Genomic DNA, 24,771 nt, shown 5'->3' with positions numbered 1-24,771 from the left:
CAACCAAAAAAATCATAAAATTCTGAGATACTTGACAAAGATGAAACAGATTGTATATCAGAATGCATTCTTTCCTTTTTCTGACTTCATCCAAGCTCCTCCTTCCTTTCCTTCGTTCTTCATCTTTGACTCTTTGTCTTTGTCAGAGCTTCTCGTTTTTCTTGCTCCCACAACACAAAATTGTTCTGACCGCAAACTTCCTCTTTCATCACTCACTCTTTAAACACAGCTTTAAAATGCTGAAAAACATCCCGAGTTCATTCTCTGCACTTTTTCATCCTCTGACTTTATATACTCTTACTGCCCTGTCTTTTAATTTCTCTGCTTCAGCTCTCTGTAGACTTTGCTTCATGGCTCAGGAAGAGTCTCGGAGCACCCCTCTTATCTGTTTCTCTGGGTGTGACCCTAATTGTTTTGGACAGGCACGTCATGGCTGCCTGTGCCAGAGGTCCTTTTGCTGGGCAATGATTCAGAAAGCTGTAGTTGAAAACATTCAGGGACTGAGATGCACACAGATACAAGGATGCAACACAGCAGAGACAACACAGCCTGTTAAGTGTCTCTCTCTGAGCTCCACTGCAGGGTCAGTGGGGTTTATCCATTACGCCGGACGCAGCATCAAAGGGCAGTGGAGAAGTTTCACAGGTTGCATAGCTGGAGCAGACCTTGTATTGTGCTTTCAATACAGAACACATCCCTGAATGGTAAAAAAAAAAAAATAAAAAAATATATATTAAACTCACTTCATTTCAACTTTATTTTCAAACATCCACGTAGCTAGATCTCATGGGGACATGAGGCATGAAAAGAAAGAATTGACCAGTTGAGGAGTGGATTCTAGCAAGATTTTTAAGCACTATGAATATCCTGTTTGTTAACCTGATGTGAAGGCAGCGATAAACTCCACCTGGGGCAATGACTTATGTCTTCCATATTCTCATTTGCTGAGAAATAACTTTCTACACATGTACAAACACACACAGGGTGTAAAATCTAATCCACACATTCTGTTGCCACAGTAGCCACCTGCTGACCTGTCAAAAAAAAAAAGAAAAAAGTGGTAAGTTAGTAAAGAAGGATAAAGGGGACAAACATACAAAACCGGGATGCAAGGATGGCAGCTCATCAGCATGTAGGAAAAGGTGGGTTAATTACCCAAAGACAAAATAATAGTGGATTCACAGATCAAACTGCAGTACAACAGTCTATAAATAAAGCAAATCTACAATTTAAATAATAGTTACATTACAGCATTGACCACTGGGATGTTAAAAGCTGGAGAAGAGAGATTGTAACTGGAATGCCAATAGTCAATTGTCCAATCCTCCTCTCTGATGTTTTTGAAAGAAGCTACAATCTACAGCTGAGGTATTTCTGTAACTTGAATGAAATAATGATTCTACCCGTGAAGCCAGTGTCCATAAATAAATAAATAAAATAAAAAGCAAACAGAATTCGATATGTCAGGAGACAGTGCTGCATAAGCCTGGGAAAACCAGGTGAGAAAATCTGGAATTTAAAAAATTACCAGATAGATAAGATATCCTTGAGCATGGTGTTTTTGGCCTTGTCAAATGTTTGAGATGCAGAAAGCGATAATAAGTCCAGGCTGCTTTGAGCCTGTAATAAATGCTTGATGATGGTGTTCCTGAGCCACAACCGAATACACAGCAAGTTATATTGGTTGGCATTGAACAAGTCAGCATAAATATATTTAGACTGTGGTTGAATTTTGACTTAAAATGAAATACACTATGCTCTGAATACTCCATTCTTTATTTCTGATGTGCAAGACTGAGCACAAAGCTGATACATTAAAGGAGCAGGAACAGCTCAGGAGAAGCCACTGAGCTGTTCCACAGGTCAAATATAATATAAATACAATAATACTGGATTATGTTTAGTTGATTGGGGAAAAAAACAAAACAAAAACAAATAATGGCCATCAGTTCCTTCTTTACAGACAAAAACACTGGCGTGACAGCAAAGATGAGGTGAATTACTTTCTTGTACATTTCAGGTCCATCATGACATGTTGAACTGTTCTCAGACAGAATAACAATGCAGCCATGCAGCCAACCAGTGCTGGACTGACCTGTTGGGGGCCTCAAAACTTGTTACGGGTCTCCTGCTGACCCCACCTTCAGCCCTCCATGCCTACAAGTTCTCAGCAAGTGCAAACTTTCCCCTTTTTTTTAGCCAGAAAACATGTAATATGAACAGTGAGAAATTCAGGAACCCAACCAGGGTATAGAAAAAGTGTCTTATTTGATAACAATAGATACTGTTATTAATAGTATTATTATATATAGTACTGTAAATACATTCTCTTAAAGTATTTGGTCATTAATTACATCTTATTTGTTTTTCTGCCCAGCAAAATATAGATTATAAAATAATTAGAGTAAGTAGATTGTGCTGCTTCTGCAGTCAGGAGAGTTGTTGTCATTTTTTTGTAAAAACAAGCAAAGAAACAAACAAAACACCACTGCCACTCTTTGTCATTCTGGCTGATATAACATAACATTATGTTGAATAATATTACACAATATACACAAGTCAGCAAAATATTTGACAGGAGTGCAGTTTTTTTTTATGTCTTTAAGCACGTACTATAATTACATTTAATTGAGATACCTTCTGTCTCTGCCAGCTGCAATGTTAAAATGATGACCAGATTAATATCTTAATAATGAGTACCTTTTGTTTTGTTTTGTTATATTTTGATAATAACTTTGCAGAACTAAAATCTTGAATGCAGAACTTTTACTTGTAACTGAGTATTTCTGCCATCTTCCCATCTTTCCACAGGACCACTAATGCCAGGCAAATTGTATTACAGCCCAACTGTTGATTTTGTCACTGCACAGATTGCTTCATTATTGATTATGATACATTACTTTCTGATGATCAGCTTTGTTGCTTACTGATGCAGAGGAAGTTTAATCTGTGTAAGTGTTACATATATATGTATGTACCATAAAGCAGTTTTCGCATCAAAATAAAAGGAAGAGAGAAGCAATGAAGAATACTGATTTTGGTAACAATATTTATTTTGAGTCAACTCAGTATTTTCAAGGGACACTTCACTTGTAACTTTGTTTGCCATGGTGAACATTTTAATTTGACACACTATGTGCCCTTTAAAGTAAGTCTGTCATCATCTTCAGATACGATTTGACCAACAGCAAATAAATAAATGTGCATATTTGGGAAAATCAGTTAGCAGGTCTGTTCTCTGAAGTGTGTTCTTTTGAGACATTTCCTCATCAAATCACACCATTTCTTCATCTTCTTCATCAGACAGCTTAGACATGTTTAGCTTAAGTGTGCTTCTCTCTGCATCCCCATAGGCTTCAATGAAACTGGCACCAAGCAGAATGTAAGGACACTCTGTAACATTTTTCTTTGGTAAATTTGATGAAGGTTTTTTATTACTAACTGTAGCTACTGGTAAAAGCCAAAGGAAAGTTCTGGAAAGAAAAAAATACCCTCCAATAGTAATGTTACCAGCTAGGCGGCAAAACACACTACGCAAAGGAAGTTTAACAGCATGTACTTCAGACCCAACAAAGTTATTTTGGAAGAAGAACTGTATGGTTTTGATAATGATTCCTAGCTATAAATCATGTCAGTGATGCAGTTTTCTGCTATCAGTGCCTAGCAGCTACTATTATCCTTCCAGCAACAGCCTGTCGACGAAATCTGGAAACTCTGACAAATGCAAAAGACATTTTTCATCCGAACACTAGGGAGTAGGACATGTCAAGGACGACTTGCAGCTCAGCCATCAAAATTGAGTTTGGACACAGTGTTGAAGTAGCTAGACCTTCAAATGGCAAGTCAAATAAAAGTTTGTTTCATTTGCGTGTTATGTTGGTGGTGTGTTCATGCTGTGAGTCAGCTGCTGTGCCCCATTAATGTACTCTTGAAATGCAGATATTCTTCTTGTGGCCTCACACTGCACCTGTCAATTAATGGTGGTGTCGAAATTTGCACTCATTTGTTGTTTATAGGAAATGACTGACTTGCAACGCAAAACACGATGGGATACCTTGAAAGCTGGCAGTGAGACAAGAGGGCTCAAAAATGTTAAAATTCATAGATGCTCACATCAGTGCTGCCAATCAAGCTGCAGTGCTGAAGACTTTCTGAAGGCTGCGCGTAGAATCAAGAAACACCAAAGCAAGACTGTAATTATATTGTAGTTTCTAATCTAAATTGGAGGGACAGGGCAGACGTGACTTTATACAAATTAGCCTTGTGCAGTGAGCCTCCACAATCCACAATGAAAATTTACAGTTAACATGACACAAGTCCAGCTACAGACAGTTAGGCACACTTCAGACTCTGTTTTTTTCCCACCTCAATTCCCAGCTGCCTTTAGTTTTCTTTCTTCTGTTCCTTTTTAAAGCAAGCTTTTGTTAAACTTGTCACAGAATGGAACCCAAAAGCAGGATCTCAGAAACAGGGTGTGAAGTTAAAAAACTTTTATCAAGGTACTCATACACAAACTCAAGTTGGCTGATTAACAAAGAAGTCACTAAACTAAAGTGAACTAAAGTGAACCTGGACACAGAAGAGACAAAGGTTAGCATACACAAAGAGGACTTCAAGAATTTTCCAAATTATGTTTAGAGCCTGATATACAGCTGGGATGTAGAGGATCATCTGGCAAAGATAGTGAGGCAGAACTGGTCTTTAAATACGGCAGGATCAGCGTGGAGATGATTGACCAGATCAGGAACAGGTGTGTTGGATAACTGCAGATCAGGTAACTGCAGCCCTGCTCAGCTACAGACAGGCTCCAGGTAAGACACACACAGGAAGAAAATTTCCATAATCCAAACAGTTTGTTTATTCTTGCCAAGTCTGTAAGTCTTTTTGAACACTTTGTGTCCTGTCTACTTTTGGCTCCTCTATTTTGTGACTCTAACATAACAGTCTGTGAACAGTAGAATACAGCAAATTAATGATCCATCTTAGTATCTTTCTTACATTTGCCAAATTGTATTAATGTCAGAAAAATACTTCCATTAATACTGTGCAATAGTTCTCCACCATACCACCACAATAATAATGCGGTTCTGTATGGTGCAATTAAAGTAGTTGTAGTTGAGTGAAACTGGGAAAACTTCCTTCAAGGAAGCCAAGGAAAACAGAAAATAGGAGAAAGACAGAGGAGCCAGAACGTGACATAGCTGGACTGGTTAATGATGGATATGAATGTTGTTGACAGCACATGCAGGGGAAGTGAGTGTAAAAGATGGGGAGGTTTGACTGACAAACAGGCAGAAATCTGCATGATATATGACAGCATCAGCTTTGCCCTGAGAGATCCTGCACCCTTATGCATAGTATATTGCACTCTGTGTGAGTGTGATTTACTACACAAGAGAGTAATAATAATGGGAGGTTTTAAAAATATTCAAAGTTATAATGATCAAAGAGAGAGAGCTAGTTAGATTGAGATTGAGATTGCATGTTTAGCAGAGAGCCATCTCTGGAAATCAGTGTAAAGCTGTTGTCCAAATCTGGAAATGTTTTTTTTTTTCCTCTCACTCACCTGCTGCCTTAACTCCCACAGTGAAACTCTCAGCAAACCAAGCACATTATAGTTTCCAGTGAACAAAGACGGGGAGGAATTAATAAGGTAGCAGTCAAGTTAGTAAAACACTCAGTGATTACAGCATCAGTCTCAGTTCCCTCCATCATTCAACCTTAAAGGTGAGATGCATTACTTGGCATGTGTGGTGATGGTAAAATTAAAAAACAGCCAACGTGAAGCAAATAAGGGCAGCATTAACAGATAATACTAGGAGAAGTTGGGGTTAAAAATGTTTTGTCTCCAGGGACTGGCCAAAAAGTTTTCCAGTATAACAGCTGCATTTACTGCAGTTTTTCTTGCACAAAACCGTTTTTCTGATTGCGTAGTTGAAATAAAAATAAAAGGAATAAATTCTAGTGGTTTTGTTACCATTTAAAAGCAAAACAACTAACAACGGGCAGTGAATCATATTGATACAAATGTACTTTTATTCAAAATGTTATTGTTTTGTGTTATCATTTAAATATTTCTATAGATGGAGAGATAGTGGCACTTTTGTCATATGTATTCATGAACTTGTAAGATTAAAAAAGAAGAGCTGAAATAATAAGAATAAAGATTAAATAACATGAATTGTTCATAATCCCCATGGGAACATTTGGCTCCTCGCTTCTGCATCACTCAGCATCTCAGAGGGAGGCGGAGGAGATCAGTATTAATATGGGAAATGTCCTCTCTCTTTTATTCTCCTGTCACGCTTTCAAAAACAGACACACAGGATCTGTTTAAATATCTTACATGCAGAGGGTGGTATACAATCAATCAGCTATGCATCTGCTAAACAAGATAATCCCTCCATGTTGGTGCGTTGGTAGCTATGTGTGCTTTTGGTTGCAAATATCAGATTAAGGTTCATTGCTTTGGCATCTCAGTGCACAGATTTTTCTTTTCTTTTGTAGACAATAGGAATGAATTTCTGTTCTCTCCCCATTTCACCTCCCACACAAGTCAGATGTCATGCACACTCACAAATTTGAATTATATTAGGACACCTGCTAGCACATATCACAGATAGCACAGAGATGTGTGGCTGTACACGCGCACACACAGACAAAAAAGAGCAGGCGTATCTGTTACTCCCCCATGTGGGTGAGAGGAAACCAGTAACCATCACAATCCGTTCTTTCTGTGTGTACTTCTATTAGATTATATTTCTCCTCCACAATCTTTCCATCCATCTGCTGAAATCCTATTTTCATGACAAGCACTAAGACACACACTCACTCCATCACTGCTCCCTGTAGCTGCCAAAGAGCCAGTCGAAGGGGGACAGGGCGGGAGGGAGGGAGGGAAGAAAAAAACAAAACAAAAACACAGCGAAGAGGAGGTGTCAAAAGAGAGGGAAACCAATTCACTCACAAGACAATATGGATTTTCAATGTTGGATGTTCTTATGCAACCACGCTGCAACATTTATTGCCAGTGCAGGAAGTGTGATGTTGATGTGCGGTGAAAAATATCTTGACCTACTGTACAAAGCCTCTTCAGCAGTCACTTTATTTCAACAAATGAGTCTAGTGAGATCTCTGCTTTTCAGACAGATGAGAGCTTCACCCACTTGAGACACCAGTCAGTTCACTTGACTGCATCATGGCCAGAATAAAACAAGAATATCTGCGTGTGTGAAAATTTCACGGATTACTTGTTGCAGTCGGTCAGTGTATCCTTACCGACAGGCTGCACCTGTGGTTCGACGAAATTAGGTTTGCTCAGCAGTGATGTTGTCTTTTGCTGCCTGTAATCAAATGGTTTTGGTTAATTCAGTAATCATGTGCTATTGATGCAAGCATGTTTCTGAGAAATCCTCAGTGAGAATCGTGTCTCTTTTGGTGTGTGTGCGCAAGCCTGTCTACGACACATTGTACTAAAACTGGAAAGATGGCCAAACGTTAAAAACAGCTTGTGAGTTCAAACCTTCATCGCTTCTGCAGTGTGTTGCTGTCGACACAGATGTACCAGATGTTACTTCAGAAAATTTGTATTTTGTATTTAAAGTGTGTCAGGCTGTGAAGTCAAGACATTTCTTTGCTGTTCTTTCTGTTGCTCTTTTAGTTAGGAAAAGGGAAAACAGAGGTGTGGCTACGTTTAGGTCTCCTGTGGTGCAGGCCACCAGCAATTAATTCCTTAAAGGTCATGTTTACATCTGAGCCTTGTTGAACTCAAAATGTCAGATTGAGTGTTGCATATCCTGTTATTACTCCTCTCTTTTAAAGGTGAGGTCTATTTCATGAATGAAATGCACTGTACAAATTCCCAGCAGAAACACACCCCCAAAATCCGATCACATTTGGACTCAAATGGATAGCCTGTGTTGCCCAAATTATACCTGTATTAACATTTGTAAAAACATTTTTTTTTTTTTTTTTTTTTTTGATATTTTGTGGGACGATAGTTCTTCATCAAAAAAAATAGTGTGAATTCCTCTCCCTAGGTTTTATTTTTCAGCAGTCTGCCACTGACAATATTATTTTGACACAAAACAGAATCAGTGTTAAACAGTCTTGTTTTGTTTTGCCCTGATAATAAAGCCAACCGAATTAGTCTGTCACATTTAATAACAGTTAGCTCCAGGACAGATTCATCTAGTCAGATTGTTTCGTTGTCTGAAAATTTCTAAAATACTTCTCCGTGAACAAATTCAAAAACAAGCTCACCCATTTGACACTGAGATTCGACAAAAACAACTTTGGCAAGTACGCACATGTAAATACTTGTACTTGGTCATAAAACAAGTGGTAGAGTGGTGTATCTCTTGAGACTAATGACAGTTGTAGAATGGGATGATTGTAACACCTTTAATCAATTTAATTAATTTAACCAATCAGAAACAAACATTGTGTGGTCACACTCACTCCGCACATACCCAGTTAGAATCCCCTCTGGTTTAAATAAAGGAGCTACATTTGAAACTGAAAAATTATCAGCAAAAGTGTGTTATCTGAGGTAAAAACATTTTATCTCAAATAAATGGGGTGATGATCTGATAGAAAGGTAAAAACTTTTCTATCAGATCAAATGTCGAGGAATCCAGATGAGAATTATTAGATTCACTGTTTTGTAAGCTAAATATAGAAATGACTAAGATGTGTCAAACTGGCAGTCAGGCCAGTCAAATTGTGCATTTCTGTCACAGCGTTTTCTCTACTTCGGAGAACCATTTAAGCAACAGTTTGATCAATGAACACTACATTTACATTTTGGCACTATATAATTTTAAGATGTGACAATTTGGCAAATATGATTGCAAATTACTTCTGTTTCTTGCCATTTTTAGATGGATTCATTTACAAAAGCCTGAATGTGAATGTAAGTAAAGTATGGCTAAAATGCTTTGTTTTTACGCAAAATGTGAATAACATTACCAGGACCGAAACTTTTTGAAACACACCCAGCTTTAACTACTTCAAAAGGTACAGTAATTTAACAGTATTCGTCTCCTCTTGAGTGAGAGTGGGCTCAGAAATTCTGTGGGAAAAAAAAAAAAAAAAAAAAAATCCAATTACAAAATCTTTCCAAGAGAAATAATGAAAATTCAAATGGGTTATGTAAATTCTGCCTGTTAAGTGGCTGGGGAGAAGTGTGGCAAGTATGAGACCGTGCACAAATGTATGCACACACACATATTAGCCATTTTGCTTTTCCAACACTTTCATTTTCAATATTCTAATCTGAATCCATCATTTCCTCCCTGTCACCTCTGATAGCACTACTAATGTTGCTTAATGAAATTTGTTGACAAAGGAACGGAGCTCTGTCCTGGTCTCAACATATTGAATTAGCTGTCTGGGGAGGGAGGAGATGAGAGAGAAAACCCGGAAGATAGATGACCTCCCCCTTTCCCTGTCAGCACACTGAGAACTTCAGAGCGTCTCTTTAGGTCGCTTGCTCAGTCTCTCCCTCTACTCATCTCTCCCTCAAGCTCTGGGTTAATATGGTTTCTATACACTGCTCACTAACCTAATGCGGCATGAAAATAGAACAGTGAAAAAGGAGAGGAAGAGAATGAGAGCGAGAGAAGGCGGTAGGTAAACAGTAAAACAGAGCAGAGGGAGTCAGGTGGTATATAGACAAGAGAGTCGAGTGGACAAGAGAGATAGAGGGCCTAATGAGAAAGAGTGTCAGGATGAAATATGAGGGCACAGTGTGAGAGATGGCAAGAATGGGGGAAATGGTTTGGAAAAGCAGCCATGACATAAAATAAAAAAAAAGAACTGTTCAGGAAAAAGGCAGGAAGAGTGGAGACGGGAAGAATGATGGTTAAAACTGAGGGGGAAGGCATTGGATTTGGTCTGTGAACTATCACGAGACCAAGAGAAATTGTATATCAAAGATGATAAAATAAATCGAGATCTGTCTTTGCCTTTCTCATACAGATGAGCATCGTAGTGAGCCCACTTGTGATTTTAGACCGGGCCAGAGGGACTCGTTAGTGCACCAGTAAGCTGAACGCTTCCACTGGAAGGACTGACATCGCTGGTTATCACTCACACCACTGTGAGTGAAATCCAAGTCTTTACTGCTTCTGTTCATTCTGTTTCTTCCTCCTTTGTGATCCTGTACAGTATTCTGAGAATACCGTAGGATCAAAGCGATCCTCTTCTCCTCCTTTTAAATCAGCGGGGTCCTTGACACTCCAGTATGCCATTCCTTTCTGTCCTCAGAATGGATGAGGTCACGTTAAGATATATGTGAGCTGGTCTGTTGGTAAAGGAGGCACTCTGTTGGAGGCACTTTTACTGTTGAGGCTGAGATTCCTTCGTCATTTCATCATAATAAAAATGACAGAAGGGGAATGAAAGAGGCCAGCGGCAAGGGAATGACAACAGGAGATAGGAAGGGTAAAACGGCTAAGATAAAATAAGGGGTGTGGTGGATAGGAGTACGAGAGGTAAGATAAGGTAAAGAGAGGCTAAGATTTTGGGAGGCAAAAGTAAGTCTACAAAATAAACAACACACAATATGATAGGAAAATATGATCTGTTGTATCAGGCACGACAGCTGCACAACATGACATCCAAAACAGTCACACTGAAAATGTATGGATAAAATATTGTATTTACAACATGTTGAAAATCCTTCTTTTCTTACAAAAAAAAAAAAGGAGAGCAGACACACTGGTTAGAAATAAATGACAGAAAGTGAGGGTAAAGCAGCTTATATTATCACGTGAGCACCAGGATGTGCTGATGGTTGCTGCATAACTTTAAAAACAAATTTTATTATATATGAAAAGAATTTGAGGCAAGTGTGGTCGGCAACAGTATTTACACGAAGCAAGTGGCATCCTTGTGTGTGCCTAATGAATAAAAAGATTCATTTTATTGCTTTGTCGCATATCATTTGTATAGTATATTATTAATATATCAAAGTATGATAACAGAGAAACTGTACAAAGGCCAACTCCCTCCTCGGTTATAATTATCAATCTCAAGACACATTCACTGTGATTGCAGATTAGACATTCAAAGATGAGTAAATAAGACGGTTGCATATTTAGAGTTCTATAAGAAATGACTGGCACTTTCCCTCCTCCTCCGTCATTGTGCCCACTCTTACTCCTTTCCTTCTCGTATTATCAAATCCTCCTTTCTGCTTTCTTGATGGTCTCCTTTGGTTTTTATCCAGTGCAGCTGAAGGATATTCAACACATGTGTGTACTGTGGTTTTGTTTGACCATAAGACGCTATTAATGTGTGGATTGTCTGTGTTCATACACACACACACACACATACAGAGTGCAATAAAGACTTGCAAAGTGGATTAGTATCAGACCTTTGCTGTCTTAATAATACGCTTATTGTGCCCTGCTGAATGGATTGATGGATTTAGCATTTGCAGTGTGCATATGCACTGCCTTTTTAGTAATGTGTTAAATGACATTCTGCTGTGAGGCTGTCAAAACCAGCTGCCACTTTCTCCAGGCAGCCCGCACACCCCTCACTGTCAAACATAATTCTGAATAACTCAGAAACATCTGGCAAGACCTGCCTCAGAGTAGAAGATAAAGTGAAAGACAATAACTGCATAAGAAAAAAGGAAAGTGGGTCTTTTATCACCCACTGCTAATTCTCATCTGAAGGATTTATTTGTGTTACTCTTTTAACACCATCATTGTTTCTCCACATAGCTTCCCAGTGGTCTTGTGGGTACCGTAATTAAAAAAATACTATAAGGTTGTGTTTCTCAAAGTTTAGCAAATGACTCTGAATATTACAGCACTGGCGAGCCTTAGTGTCCTTCGCCATGGAAAACACAAGTCTGAGCACACTGTTTCATCTTTGCAATCAGAGACCGAATGCTGCGTGCGTCATTGTTCCCTGAATTCATTCATTCATTCACCAGAATCCACAAATGAACCAAGCTTCAATTTCAAAGCTTCAGCCAGCCAAATTTCTAACTTTGTGATGACATTTTTCATAAAATGCTGAACAGTGCTGAAATGTTTTTATGTGAGCTGTCTGTCGGCACACCTTTGATGCTGAAACAGAAACATATAAGATCAAACTGAAAATGTTTATGTAAAAATGATTGGGAAATTGATTTGCAAGCAAAAACAATGTTACTTGTATAGCTGATAGTTTTATTATATCTTTGTTGGACACTATGATTATCTGGTACTATAAAGCGGATGTTGTTTTATGTTTCAGGACATCCTGAACTATTTATTTACTAAATTAAATTTTGTACAAGACACCAGATTTAATTTAAAAAGAACGCTGATTTAATGCGCCACTTTACCTCTCAGTATTACAGAGAAAAATATCACGCGATTCATTCTGAGTACATTGGATTACATGTTCTGTGTAAGAATTCTCAACAGGTTGAAGATGAACAGACCATTTAACAAATAATAAACTGTAACTGGCTGACAACCAGCTTCAAATTCTTCGGTTAGTTTGTAAACGCAACAGCTTGACATAATGATGCAGATCAAAAATAATTATCTGACCTGTTTGTTTCATAAAAGCCAGATAATTTAAATAATGTGGCCCTGGCATTTCCACGTTCATTAGGAAGAAGCAAAGTGGCGCTGAAGGCGTATTTCAGCCTCTGGAACAGAAACGCAGGTGACAAAAAAACATTAAGAAATTTGATAAAAATCTTTTTGTGTATATTTCTGTCTTACAAATATGCATTTTATAAAGATGTTTACATGTTTACAGAGCACTTTGCTAAGAAAACTGTGAAAAATATGATGATTTGATACAGTCTCACACATTTCACAGATCTGTGAAGAATGTTTGTGGATTTAATTAGTTTAAATAATTTCTGAATTATTGTAAGTCCTCACTTCTAAAGCCTTCCTGAGTGGTGGAAAAGTATGTTTTCAACTAAATAATTAGTTTGATAGACAAGCAAAGAGAAGTACATTTAAATTCCAATTAAAACCAACAAGAAGTCATTAAGCGTAATAATCAGAAGGACCACTGTTCTGCTTTTACAAGATATTAAGTAATCACACAAGGCTAAATCAAAAAAAGAAAAAATAAGCTCTAGCAACTCTTGCAGCTGGAAAACTTTTGAACACCAACCTTATTTTGCAAAGGAACTTGAACCTGAATTTGCTGAATGAGATTACAAGCAAAGCCCATAATAAAATATTAAAAATAAGAAAATACTACCACAATTTACATCATAATACTTACCTTCAAGTCAAATTTTTATTGTATTTAGATGAACATCATATATAACACCCAGCTAATGACATAACCATTGCTGAAAACTTTAAATAAACTTCAAAAGAAAACAAAAATCAGTCAGTTCATCTACTCCCTTTTCCCCTCACTCAGTCATCATTTTGACCATTAGTTTATGTACATTCATGCAAGGGTTTCAACCCCATGTATCTCCTCTACTAAACTAGTGAAATGATGGACTGCAGGAAGAGGACTGTCCACACTCATACACAAGCAAACATGAAACTTGTTTCCATTTTTAGATCAAGCCAATTGTTTTTCAGTTCTTCTGTCTATCAGACACAATGAACAGAACTGGAATATGAATATCAGAAAATCAGGAAAATGGGGTGAGGATCAAAAGAGGACTAACAAAAGACATGACAGTTTTATTTAAGCTTGAGCAACTTAATTAGGACTATTGTTTCTGTGGCACCGGAGGCAGGCATCCAAGCTGACAGAGTTAAAAGCAGCTCATTGAATCTGAGTGTTGTGCCATTTCACGCAAGACTGAAAGAACAAACTGATATACAAATGATTTAGGTGAAGGGGTGAAACAAGTTTGGAGGAAGAAAGAGAGGGAATGGCAGGAAAGGAAAGCAGACCAGTCGAGTAGACATCAGGCATGTGGGCTCTTGATCTGTGCTCTTTGTTGATCTCGCAGACTGCGTTGTTGATGTCAGCGAAAGAAAGAGAAAGAGAGCTACACAAAGTTAAAGATGATAACATGAAAGAAACAGAAAAACCTTCTCTTTACTGTACATTTGTACAGACTGAAATAATTTAAAAGTGTTCATTTTTGAGGCGTGAATCTCAAAAATCTGCCCTGCTGAAATGATAAGATATTTTAATATTTTTAGTCGACGACAACGTGATCTCATGGGATGGTACATAGCATGTCACTGTTTGGGGTATTTCATGTGTCATGTCACACATTTTAAGCTTTTCGTATGTCATTCAATCCTGTCCACATTTCATGAGTATTAGATGTTCAGGAAAGTTATCATCATTTGACCTTTGTTATCTTAGTCATGTGACCTGTGGTTGCAATTTGGTTAAGTTTGGACATAGAAACCACTTGGATAGATTTAGTTTGAGGAAAAAAAGGAACGTGATTTTGGGTTAAAATAAGTTTGCTTACCTTACATATGTGTGTGCTGGGGAGTTATTGCACACAACAGGGTTAGCATTGGCTGTTTCAAGCAGCCTCTGCCAGAATGACAGTATTACTGAGTATACTGGCTGAACAAGCACCGGGTGAAAGATGACTGCTCAGTGTATCTTACTGGGGGCAGTATGTAATGCAGCTGCTGTCAATGCTGACGTCTCTTTTGGCACAAGGTTATGCGGTTTTATAAGCAAAGACCTTGATCATAGGCATCTTTAAAGTCAGGCACCCATAAAGATAAGATAAGCTGAAGATGCCATGATTTTAACACACTGTTCTGGACTCCAGAAAGAATCAAGCCAAAATTTCAGTATCATAGTGTTTTTTTGTGCAGCTCAGCTTGACCGTAAACTCTTACTGATTTTGAGTGTCAGACGGTAAATAAAATGTGCTTTTATTTAATGTTTCTATGTGAGAACATGAGGTGCTCCAGAATGGTAACCACCTCCCTCTTCACATGTATGCAGACAGAAAGTCACTCTTTTTCTGAACTGGCAAAAAACTGGCTAAAAATGATTGGACAGCCACACACTGAGATTAGACAGCAATAGAGTAAGTTTTGTAAATACCTCTCATAGTTACAATGCCCTGACTGTGGTGAAAATCCACCACACATCATCCTATGGAGACATTCTTGTCCTTAATATTTTCTGTGATAAACAGAAATTTAGCCTTCATTAAGTGCAAACCACTGCTGCACCTTTGACCGTGTCTGTTTTAGACACAGATCAATAACACCATGTCAAAACTCTCCAAAAGCTTCAGAAATAGTCCTTGAGACTAGCACAAATTATAGTTCATCCAGACAAATGCCTCCAGTCAAACATAATCTCACTTTTGTCCACTCTAAACTCATCTGAGGGTGCATGTGATCTGTACGAATCACATAATTTGCCATTTCAGTTATTCAGCTAAAATGACAAAGCAAATTATCATTACATTGTTGGAGCGTGCGCGTGTGTGTCTGTGTGTTTGTTTGTGTGTGAGCGTTGCCTGTGTCTGTGTGTAATGAATGTGATGGTTCTTCATTACCGGCTGTGAAAAAGACCGTGTTGAGGGCGGCTTAGCTCATAAGAGAGGAGTGGAGTGGAAAAAGTCAATCATGTACATTGGAACTATGTGTGTGTGTGTGTGTGTCTAATCATGGCAGCTGTAGAGGGACATAAGTATTGACACATAATGTGTGTCTGTGCACACACACCAATGATATGTCTGACCACTGTCCTTTACTGTGTTAATTAGGTGACTGGCAACTCCAGGGTGTCGGCACAGTGAATGGGCACAGATGGCTGTGAGTTATCTGATCTGTAAAGTCAAGGCTTTATGGCAAGTAAAGCATGTTTGCTACTTCTGCACTTTCAAATTTGCAGAAAGACTCATCATTAACAAATTAATGAAGTTAACGCACGCTTTACAATCAAAAGCAGCACCATATTATGGCAGACATAGATGAAAAAAAAAAACCTCAATGTGGTATTGTCACATGATTAACACACACTGACACAAAATGACACACTGACAGCTAAGGACAACAAAGTTTCTATTTCACCCAACCTGCATGTCTGATGTGATAAAACCGAAAGCTGACAAACCCAAGACCTTTCTGCTGTGAGGAGACAGTACTCAGCAATGAGTCAGTGTGGAGTCTGGGCACCAAGCTCTCAATGAATGTTTTATAGCTACGTGAGAGGTAGACACAGCCAACCAATGACTAAAGAGATAAACTATTATTAAAAGTTAAAGGCATTTTAATAATACTGATAGCTTTGTGTGAGTGTTAATCATGAGAGATAATCTCTGGAGAAAGCATCCTTGTTACAACTTGTATTTATTTTTCAGATGTATACATTCAAGTATTACAAATACATTCATATGGTAATTGCAAGATTGCAGTTTGGAGACAGTCAGGGTCAGAGTCCCCATTCAGATAAAGAAGTTGACAAATGACTTAAAATCATAGTGTGTATGAATACAGTTAAAGTTCCTTTTAGTAGGGTGTCAGTGTGTTACTATCGTCTTTCTGATTATTGCAGTGGCACACATTATTGTTTGTGGAAAGATGAGACAGTCCTGGGGAAGGATGGATTTGAGCCTTTTCATTGCAGGATTCCCCAATTCAGATCTGTGGATGGAGCCATGTGTAGGTAATGTGCCAAAGTATCATCAAATTAAAACTTCTTCAAATCCTACACACAGGGGGCTTTGACTGTAATCATAAAGAGACACAAATGTGAAACTGTTAACTGATTGAGAACTAAGCAGAAAAGTAAATATATGTTCATATTATATATATATCTATATTATTACACAGCATCAGAATAACGTGACTAATTTGACCAATTCTTGTCTCAAGAATTAGTTCTGATAATTTAAAGGCGATCAAATCAGTTTTTGATTGATTTAATTAAGAAGAATTCCATTTAAAACCAAAAGTTCCCATCTTGATTTATTATTATTTGCAATGAAGACCATGAATCTAACTTGACAAACTTAAATGAACATTTTCAAATTAATTGTGTTGTCGCACTTCTGACATCGGGTGGTCAGGTGTGCTTTGTTGTACTTTTGAGACCCAAATGTTAGCATCAGAGATCCCCTCTGTGAGCTGATTTATTGAATCAGGTGGGGACACAGCATGGAGCAGACACTAGGTGGCAGCACTGAAGTTACAACTGGACCGAGACTGAAATGTGTCATTTCATGTGCTTCTTCGATGAGATCTTTGGGTTACATCAACTCCATGACGCTCCCTTATCCTGGACTGAAGGGAGAGATGAGATGATGCCTTTCAGCTCATCCAAGACTTTCTGCAAGTTATCTGCTGCCTGCCTGATTGATCGGACAAATTTCATGACCTCAGATCTGACTGGAGTTTTATTTTGAGAAGACTCTGACTCAGAGCTACTTGTACCTGTGTCCTCTGCTGCTTGTGCCTGTCTAATGTGGTGTATTTCCTTTGCATCCATGGTGATGAAAAATATATCCACTGCCACAAATAAAGCAGAAAACACACCCGTTAATGTCTGTGCCACACGTACTGCTCTGGATGCTTGTGCAGCAATCTTGCCAATGTTTATCACTTGAGCAAGTCGGGCCAGTTCAGCAATGCCAACTAAACCCCTACCTGCCCTGATGCCAGCATTAAGCCTGAGCAAGTTGTCTTTATTGAACTGGCGTTGCTCAGTGGCAAATCTGCTATTGATTGTATGTAAAATGCCCATAAGCTCCTGGAGCCAAATGACAACTGCATTAATTTTCTCCTCGAACTCTTTAATGATGCGTCGAACAGCCTTGCGATCAGCAGACTGGTTGGCCATCTTTGTGATATTCGAGACACCAGCTGTGACCCCACCAAGTACTCCCACCCCTACTCCAACTCCAGTGACAATAAGAGAGGTTCCCAAAGTGAAGGGGGCCAGTACCAGGCCCACTATGGATGTTATCCCTCCTGCCGCCCCAATCACTCCTCCTGCCAAGCTGCCAAAGGTGGTGCCTTGATGCACACGCTCCAAACCATCAGCCAGACCCCTGAGGTCTCCCAGCTTTTTCTGGAGTGTCTCCACAGTTGATTTACACTATCAAAAAAGCACAAATATTGTCATTGGAGAACTAAGTACCTTTAGGCAGTTATTCAATTAAAAGCACATAAAATGCTGCATTGTACTCATTCTTTTAAGAGTCACCATGAATGCAGGAAACAAAGTCTCTGAAACACTTCACTTTCACTCCACCACAGTTTCAGATTAATCAGGTTTAAAGAGAAAATATTCTGATAATCTGAAAAATGATGAATATCATGTCTGATTATAGGATCAGATTTGACACACGTGAATATATGTATACCTTAATTTTACTTCTCATTTTGATACTTAGTACTTACTTTAAGACTTTAACTTAAGTACTATTATACTATCTACCAAAGTATATTAGCATAATATCTTGACTTCAGGTACGACTTTGGCACTTTTAACAACTCTGCCTTTGTTTGACAGAAATATTCGTACCTTTTCTGAAAGACAGTTTATCATAATAGGACACTGCAGGATCTCACTGGCTGTTGGTCTTGATTGAGGGTTTCTACTTAACATATCGTTCAAAAGTTCACGAAGTTCTGGTGAGAATGGCTCTGTGAGAGATGGGAGATGACCACCAGTTATCGTGGGCATGAGCTTGGTTGCAGCCCCTGCTGAGAACTGAAGGATAATTGTTGTTAGGAAAGACTGTGAATATAAAAAGGCTACTTTGCTTAGTGAGGAATGTAATCACCAATTACTGCATTTCTACATTACTCTCATGTTATTCTATGCCTGAGATTAGCGTCATCTGAGTAAGATTAGCATCTTGCTCACAATTTATCTGAAAGACAGGTAGAAAAAAATACAGCAGACATGGACTGCAAGTTTGGAGTTGATATGTTGGATGGTTTTGGTATAAGTTTGGTTAAATCCCCACATTTTCTCACAGGAGGGGGGCAGGCAGTAAATGTACAGTGACTGCAGTTAATTATCCATCTTTTTATCTGCTCTCATTCGCTGCATCCCATTTCATTGTCTTTAATATTTTAATTTGTTTTTTCTTAACAAATTGTAATTGTCATTTTGCTCTCTGAGAAAACATTGCAGGATGTTTGTATGTTTTTTTTTGTATGGAACATTCTTTAATTAAATTCTTCATTTAAAGCTCATTTGTTGTGTTTGTCTTTATTCTCTATTATGTTAAATTTTTGAGGACATGGAAACGTTTGGGTCACTTACCGCTGGTTTCAGAGTACAGAGCTCATAGAGTAGGCATCCCAGTGACCAAATGTCACTAAAATAAGGCAAATCAAAGTTTGTTAGTGTTGAGACAAGGCAGCCTCTTAGTTTTGTTGAAAAGTGCAACTATTACTGCAGCAGCTTATTCATTTCACTGGATTCAGGACAGCCAGGATACAAGCAAAACTGGATGGGTGAACAAGAAAGTACTGAATAGCATATCTGACAGAGAGATATGCTCCTGCTATTTTAATCAGTGCAGGTTATTACATACAAGTACATTAAAAAAAAAATAGAATATCATGAAAAAATGCAAAATTTTTTCACTTCTGTCAGGTCATTGCTTAAGCCAGCTTCTTAAACAATGGCCTTTTGTGGCTTACCCTCCTTGTGGAGGATGTGAATGACTGCCTTCTGGACATCTGTCAAGTCAGTATAGTCTTACCCATGATTGTGTAGCCGACTGACCCAGACTGAGAGACCATTTAAAGGCTCAGGAAACCTTTGCTGCCGTTTTGAGTGAATTAGCTGATTAGGGTGTGACACCGTGACTTTGTAATATTGAACTTTTTCACAATATTCTAATTTTCTGAGACACTGAATTTTGGGTTTTTGCTGTCTTGAAGCTATAATCATCAAAATTTCAAGAAATAAAGGCTTGAAATATTTCACTCTATGGGTAATGAACACGAATGAATTTAAATGAGTGACACTGAAAGAGTGACAAAAATATTGAACTTTTCATGATAGTCTAATTTTTTGAGATGTACTTGTATATAATGAGGTTTGTCCTAATAAAATCAAATGAAACTAATAAATAAAAAATAAATAAAAATAAAAAATAAAAATAAAATGGATCGATTTTGTGTTGCCTCCATGTTAAGAGCAAACACACTTTATTTTTGTTTTCTTTCTGAGCGGAAGTCACCTGGCTCAAACCTTCATTGTATGGCTGTGCATGTCCTCAGCCATGAACAAAGTGGAGTTATTGTTGTTGAGGGCTTCAGAGTCATTGTTAAGTAAATTTCTCATTTTGTTAAAAACCTTATTACCTTTTGGCATCATAGGTCCCCTTTGGGAAGACTTCTGGTGCCAGATAATTTATTGTTTGGTTTGTGGTCGATTGTGTGCTCGTTGAACAACTGTGGGGAAATAAATAAATAAATGTGTAAAAACAAAGAAAAGAATAGATAGATAGATAGATAGATAGATAGATAGATAGATAGATATGACAGGGTACAGTACTTTTTGTTGATTTTTCCAAGATCTCCCAAGCACACGGTTCCAAATTCAGTGAGAAATACATTCTATAAAAAGATAAATGTATTATTGTAACTTTAAAAAGCCAAATTTCAATGTTTATTCAGCAGCCAAAAGCCTATTCATTTTATTTAAAATTAAAAGCATATATATGTATATATATATATATACAAGGCATACGTCCACAAATTTCAATCCTTGATCATTGATCACTGTTCATGTAATATGTGTAGTACCTCTGGTGTCAGATTTTTGTGAATCAACCCTTTTTCATGAATGGTTTTCAAGGCTACACAGATCTCAACAATCCAGCTCAGTACCTGGAACTCAGAATATGTCACTTTTAGAATAGCAAGAATGTCATTTATTTGCAAAACATGCACGCTAATGGACTGGACTGCACTGCAGAAGATGACTGTACCTGAGACTCATGGTTGGGCTGACCCTCTCTGATCTTTGCAGCAAGACTTCCTCCCTCACAATAGTTCATCACCACATAGTGAGTGTTGTTACCTTTAAAACAAAAAGCATATTTCATAGTAACATCGACAGCTCCACAGGAGAGACGTGTCAGGGCAGAGATGTTTTGAGTCAATCGGCAGCAAGTTGCAGGTTCAGATCTGACTGTGTTAACAGCAAGTCACAAATTTGTCAAATCTTACCTTTAAAAGAGTTCTTGCAGCTCACAATATGAGGATGGCTTATTGTGCTGAGGATTTCTATCTCTGAGTCGAGGTCTGCACTTCCAGATGTCTGTTAAAAACACCACTTGAATGAATGGCCTGGCAGAGGTATCGGACAGTTAAAGTGGGCAGAGCAGGTTGAACGTCTGAGTTTGTACTTAGCAAACCAGTTAGTTGAAGGGAAGTTGAAGGAGTGCTGCTTTAATCAGCAATCAATGTTTAAAACTTCTGATGAGAGGATGAAGTGGGAACTATTATTCTGGTTATGAACATAGAAAGAAACCCCATGAGAGTGAATATCGATAAGAACAATCAGGTAAACTTTGTGACTGACAAAAGCGCGATTGAAGTGTGGAGGATGTTGGAGGAAACCGCAGCCTCGTAAATGTAACTGCAGCGTGTGAGACCTTGTGTTCATATTCTCAAGCACAAAATTAACTTGTGTTGTCCAGCAGCAACGTCTGCATAGACCAGATGAGACTACATCAGAATGATGGCACAAAACAGTGACGTGGCTGTTAAATAAATCCATAAATCAATCAATCAATCAATCAATAAATAAGTAAATAATGATGATTTTGGGATCCAATTACCACAATGGCACATGGACAAAAAGTTCCAACACTTTAAGAAACACAGAATGTAAAGAAAAACAATAGAGAATTAAAAAACTCTTTGATGGAACCTCATGAGGACATGTATTGTTCTGTTTTGTCTTTCTTCTGTACTTATTTGATTGAGTTTACAGAAATTGATTAAAAATATTTTGCCGATGATCTTCTATGGTTTGGTTTAAAATTTTTATGTTTCTCACTTCAAACCTCAAGTGCTGACAAAGGCTGGTAAAAAAAAAAAGCTGAAAATGTACTGTTTACGAGATTTTGAACTGCTCTATGCTTTGCTTGCTTAAGGAGCCACGTTTAACATTTTAATGCATATAATATAGCTCAGGAAGTCATCACTTACCTGATGTGATGTGATCTTTTTTATGAGAAATTTGTCACCTCCCTTTGTAGCAACAACAGAATTGTCCTTAATTGTTTTTTTATCTGGTGTGTAGCCATTCCTTTCCAGGATACTCTGTTCTGCTCTCATCTTTATTGTTGTTTCCTAATGACACACAAATAATCAAGCCAACACAGAAAGCATTACAATATTATATAATTTATGTTACTGTCATTGAGGTCTGATGCTCGTACAGTAACTGCATTGATATGTCAAGTGGTGGAAAACTCCCATCCTATTTACACAAAATACTGCTACCCCTACCTATTAAATGCACATCCTGTACACAACCTTCTTTTGTTTCTCTCATGCTTATAACATAACGTAAACGCAGTTTTCATGTTTCACTTTTGCTTCTTCCTAAGTTAGCGCTGATTTTAATCATTTAATTATTAACAGTGTAAATGACGTTGCTAATAATTTACATGAATTGGACACGGAGTGTTTAAAATAGATGTGGGAATTAAAATAGGATTGAGGAATGAAAACAGAGATGTTTGTAAACTGTAAATAGCAATGAAGCCATGTGAACTATTAGGCTTCTCAATATAAAAGCACAACATAACAAACATGAACTGCCCATATGAGGGTATTTTGTCAAATTTTACACAGTCAGAGTGCAAGTGGGTGACTTGTCTCACCTCCGTTAGGATTTGCTTCATTAATATGACATTTGGAAAAGATCAGAATTATTCCTGTCTTACAGTCTTTGTTTACAGACTAAACTTGGAACTTGAAATGCAATCGCTGAAACCTGAAACCCGTATACCAAAGGTGAAACTGCAAAGTTAGAAGCAGAATTTCTGCTTTACATTTAGTTTTCAGTTATAAATTGCTATCAACATTTTCTTCAGCACAACATTCAAATGAAAATCTTGTGCTCCTTTGGAAAGCTGTGAACAACATCAGCATGCACTGCTCTGAAACTTCAAGTAGTTGACTAGATATAAAAAATTATAACAATGTTTTACCACAGCCTGCATGAACACTGAAAGTACAAGAGATGTCTGTTACAAACACCACTTGAATGAATGGCCCGACAACGATTATTCTGGTTATGAACATAGAAAGAAACCCCATGAGAGTGAATATCGATAAGAGCAATCAGGAAAATTTTCTGACTGACAAAAGTGCGATTGAAGTGTGGAAGATGTTTAGAAACCGCAGCCTCGTAAATGTAACTGCAGCGTGTGAGACTTTGTGTTCATATTCTCAAGCACAAAATGAACTTGTGCTGTCCAGCAGCAACGTCTGCATAGACCAGATGAGACTACATCAGAATGATGGCACAAAACAGTGAAGTGGCTGTTAAATAAATAAATAACTAAATCAGTCAATAAATAAGTAAATAATTGAGTTGCTTGTAGATGATTTTTGGATCCAATTACCACAATGGCACATGGACAAAAAGTTCCAACACTTTAAGAAACACAGAATGTAAAAAAAAATAATAGAGAATTAAAAAACTCTTTGATGGAACCTCATGAGAACATGTATTGTTCTGTTTTGTCTTTCTTCTGTAGTTATTTGATTGAATTTGCAGAAATTGATTAAAAATATTTTGCTGAAATGTTTATGTTTCTCACTTCAAACCTCAAGTACTGACAAAGGCTGGTAAAAAAAAAAGCTGAAAATGTACTGTTTATGAGATTTTGAACTGCTCTATGCTTTGCTTGCTTTAGGACCCATGTTTAACATTTTAATGCATATAATATAGCTCAGGAAATCATCGCTTACCTGATGTGATGTGATCTTTTTTATGAGAAATTTGTCACCTCCCTTTGTAGCAACAACAGAATTGTCCTTAATTGTTTTTTTATCTGGTGTGTAGCCATTCCTTTCCAGGATACTCTGTTCTGCTGTCATCTTTATTGTTGTTTCCTAATAACACACAAATAATCAAGCCAACACAGAAAGCATTACAATATTATATAATTTATGTTACTGTCATTGTTCAGTAACATGGATGGTTATGCCATTTTCCCATTTTATATGTTAAAATGTAAATCAAACTGAATTGCAAACACAAGCAGACACTCCTCTTCACTTGAGCCTGTATTGGTTATTACTCTCACAGCAGACAAACAGGAGCAAAGAAAAAAACAAAACAACAAAAACTAGATCTTCACTGATGAATGGACTGATTCTTTGATTCTTTGATCAACTTCTTAAACTACTTATTAGTGATTTAGTGACTCAAAATACAAATCAAAAGCTTTCCAGCAACAATCTGACACATTTACATCTGATGAGTAGCTTTAATCTGTGTTTGATAATTACAACAGCAAGCAAAAATAAAACATTTCATTGTGATAATAAAATGAAAACATATTGTGTAGCATTCTTGTAGTGTACATACCCTGACCCAACAGCAAAGATGAGGCTCTGTTTCAAACAAATGTGAGCTTGAATTTATACTGAGAAGTGAAAGGAAACTGAATATTTAGGCTTCCACCCACATTATGTTTTCATTTTAATTCATCCTATCAGAGCCTTCAAAGAGGTCTGATGCTCATAGAGTATCTGCATTGATATGTCAGGTGTATTTTTTTTTTGTATTTATTTACACAAAATACTGCTACCCCCACCTGTTGAATGCACATCCTGTACACAACCT

At 37.6% G+C, this 24,771-nt stretch overlaps 1 protein-coding gene and 1 long non-coding RNA gene across 2 annotated transcripts; one reads left to right on the top strand and one right to left on the bottom strand.

Annotated features, from left to right (window-relative positions):
* Positions 1-4,636: 4,636 nt before the first annotated feature.
* LOC124068379 lies at positions 4,637-16,172 on the top strand. Its single transcript, XR_006844906.1, has 3 exons — positions 4,637-4,811; positions 9,982-10,102; positions 15,695-16,172. It is a non-coding gene; the product is annotated as an uncharacterized LOC124068379 (long non-coding RNA).
* Positions 16,173-16,263: 91 nt separating this feature from the next.
* Positions 16,264-24,660, bottom strand: LOC124068378 (serine/threonine-protein kinase PAK 2-like). Its single transcript, XM_046406593.1, has 11 exons — positions 24,514-24,660; positions 23,892-24,035; positions 22,116-22,259; positions 21,129-21,219; positions 20,888-20,979; positions 20,703-20,786; positions 20,452-20,513; positions 20,259-20,348; positions 19,207-19,261; positions 18,457-18,645; positions 16,264-18,027 (listed from the first exon to the last, which is right to left on the bottom strand). The coding sequence occupies exons 2-11, from the start codon at positions 24,018-24,020 to the stop codon at positions 17,185-17,187; spliced, it is 1,779 nt and encodes a 592-aa protein (XP_046262549.1). The 5' UTR covers positions 24,021-24,035; positions 24,514-24,660; the 3' UTR covers positions 16,264-17,184.
* Between the last annotated feature and the right edge of the window lie 111 nt (positions 24,661-24,771).

Source organism: Scatophagus argus, chromosome 12, assembly GCF_020382885.2.
Source record: "Scatophagus argus isolate fScaArg1 chromosome 12, fScaArg1.pri, whole genome shotgun sequence".
NCBI classification, from domain to species: domain Eukaryota; kingdom Metazoa; phylum Chordata; class Actinopteri; family Scatophagidae; genus Scatophagus; species Scatophagus argus.
The sequence above is the reverse complement of the archived record's forward strand: the minus strand, read 5'-3'. Positions and strand labels throughout refer to the sequence as shown.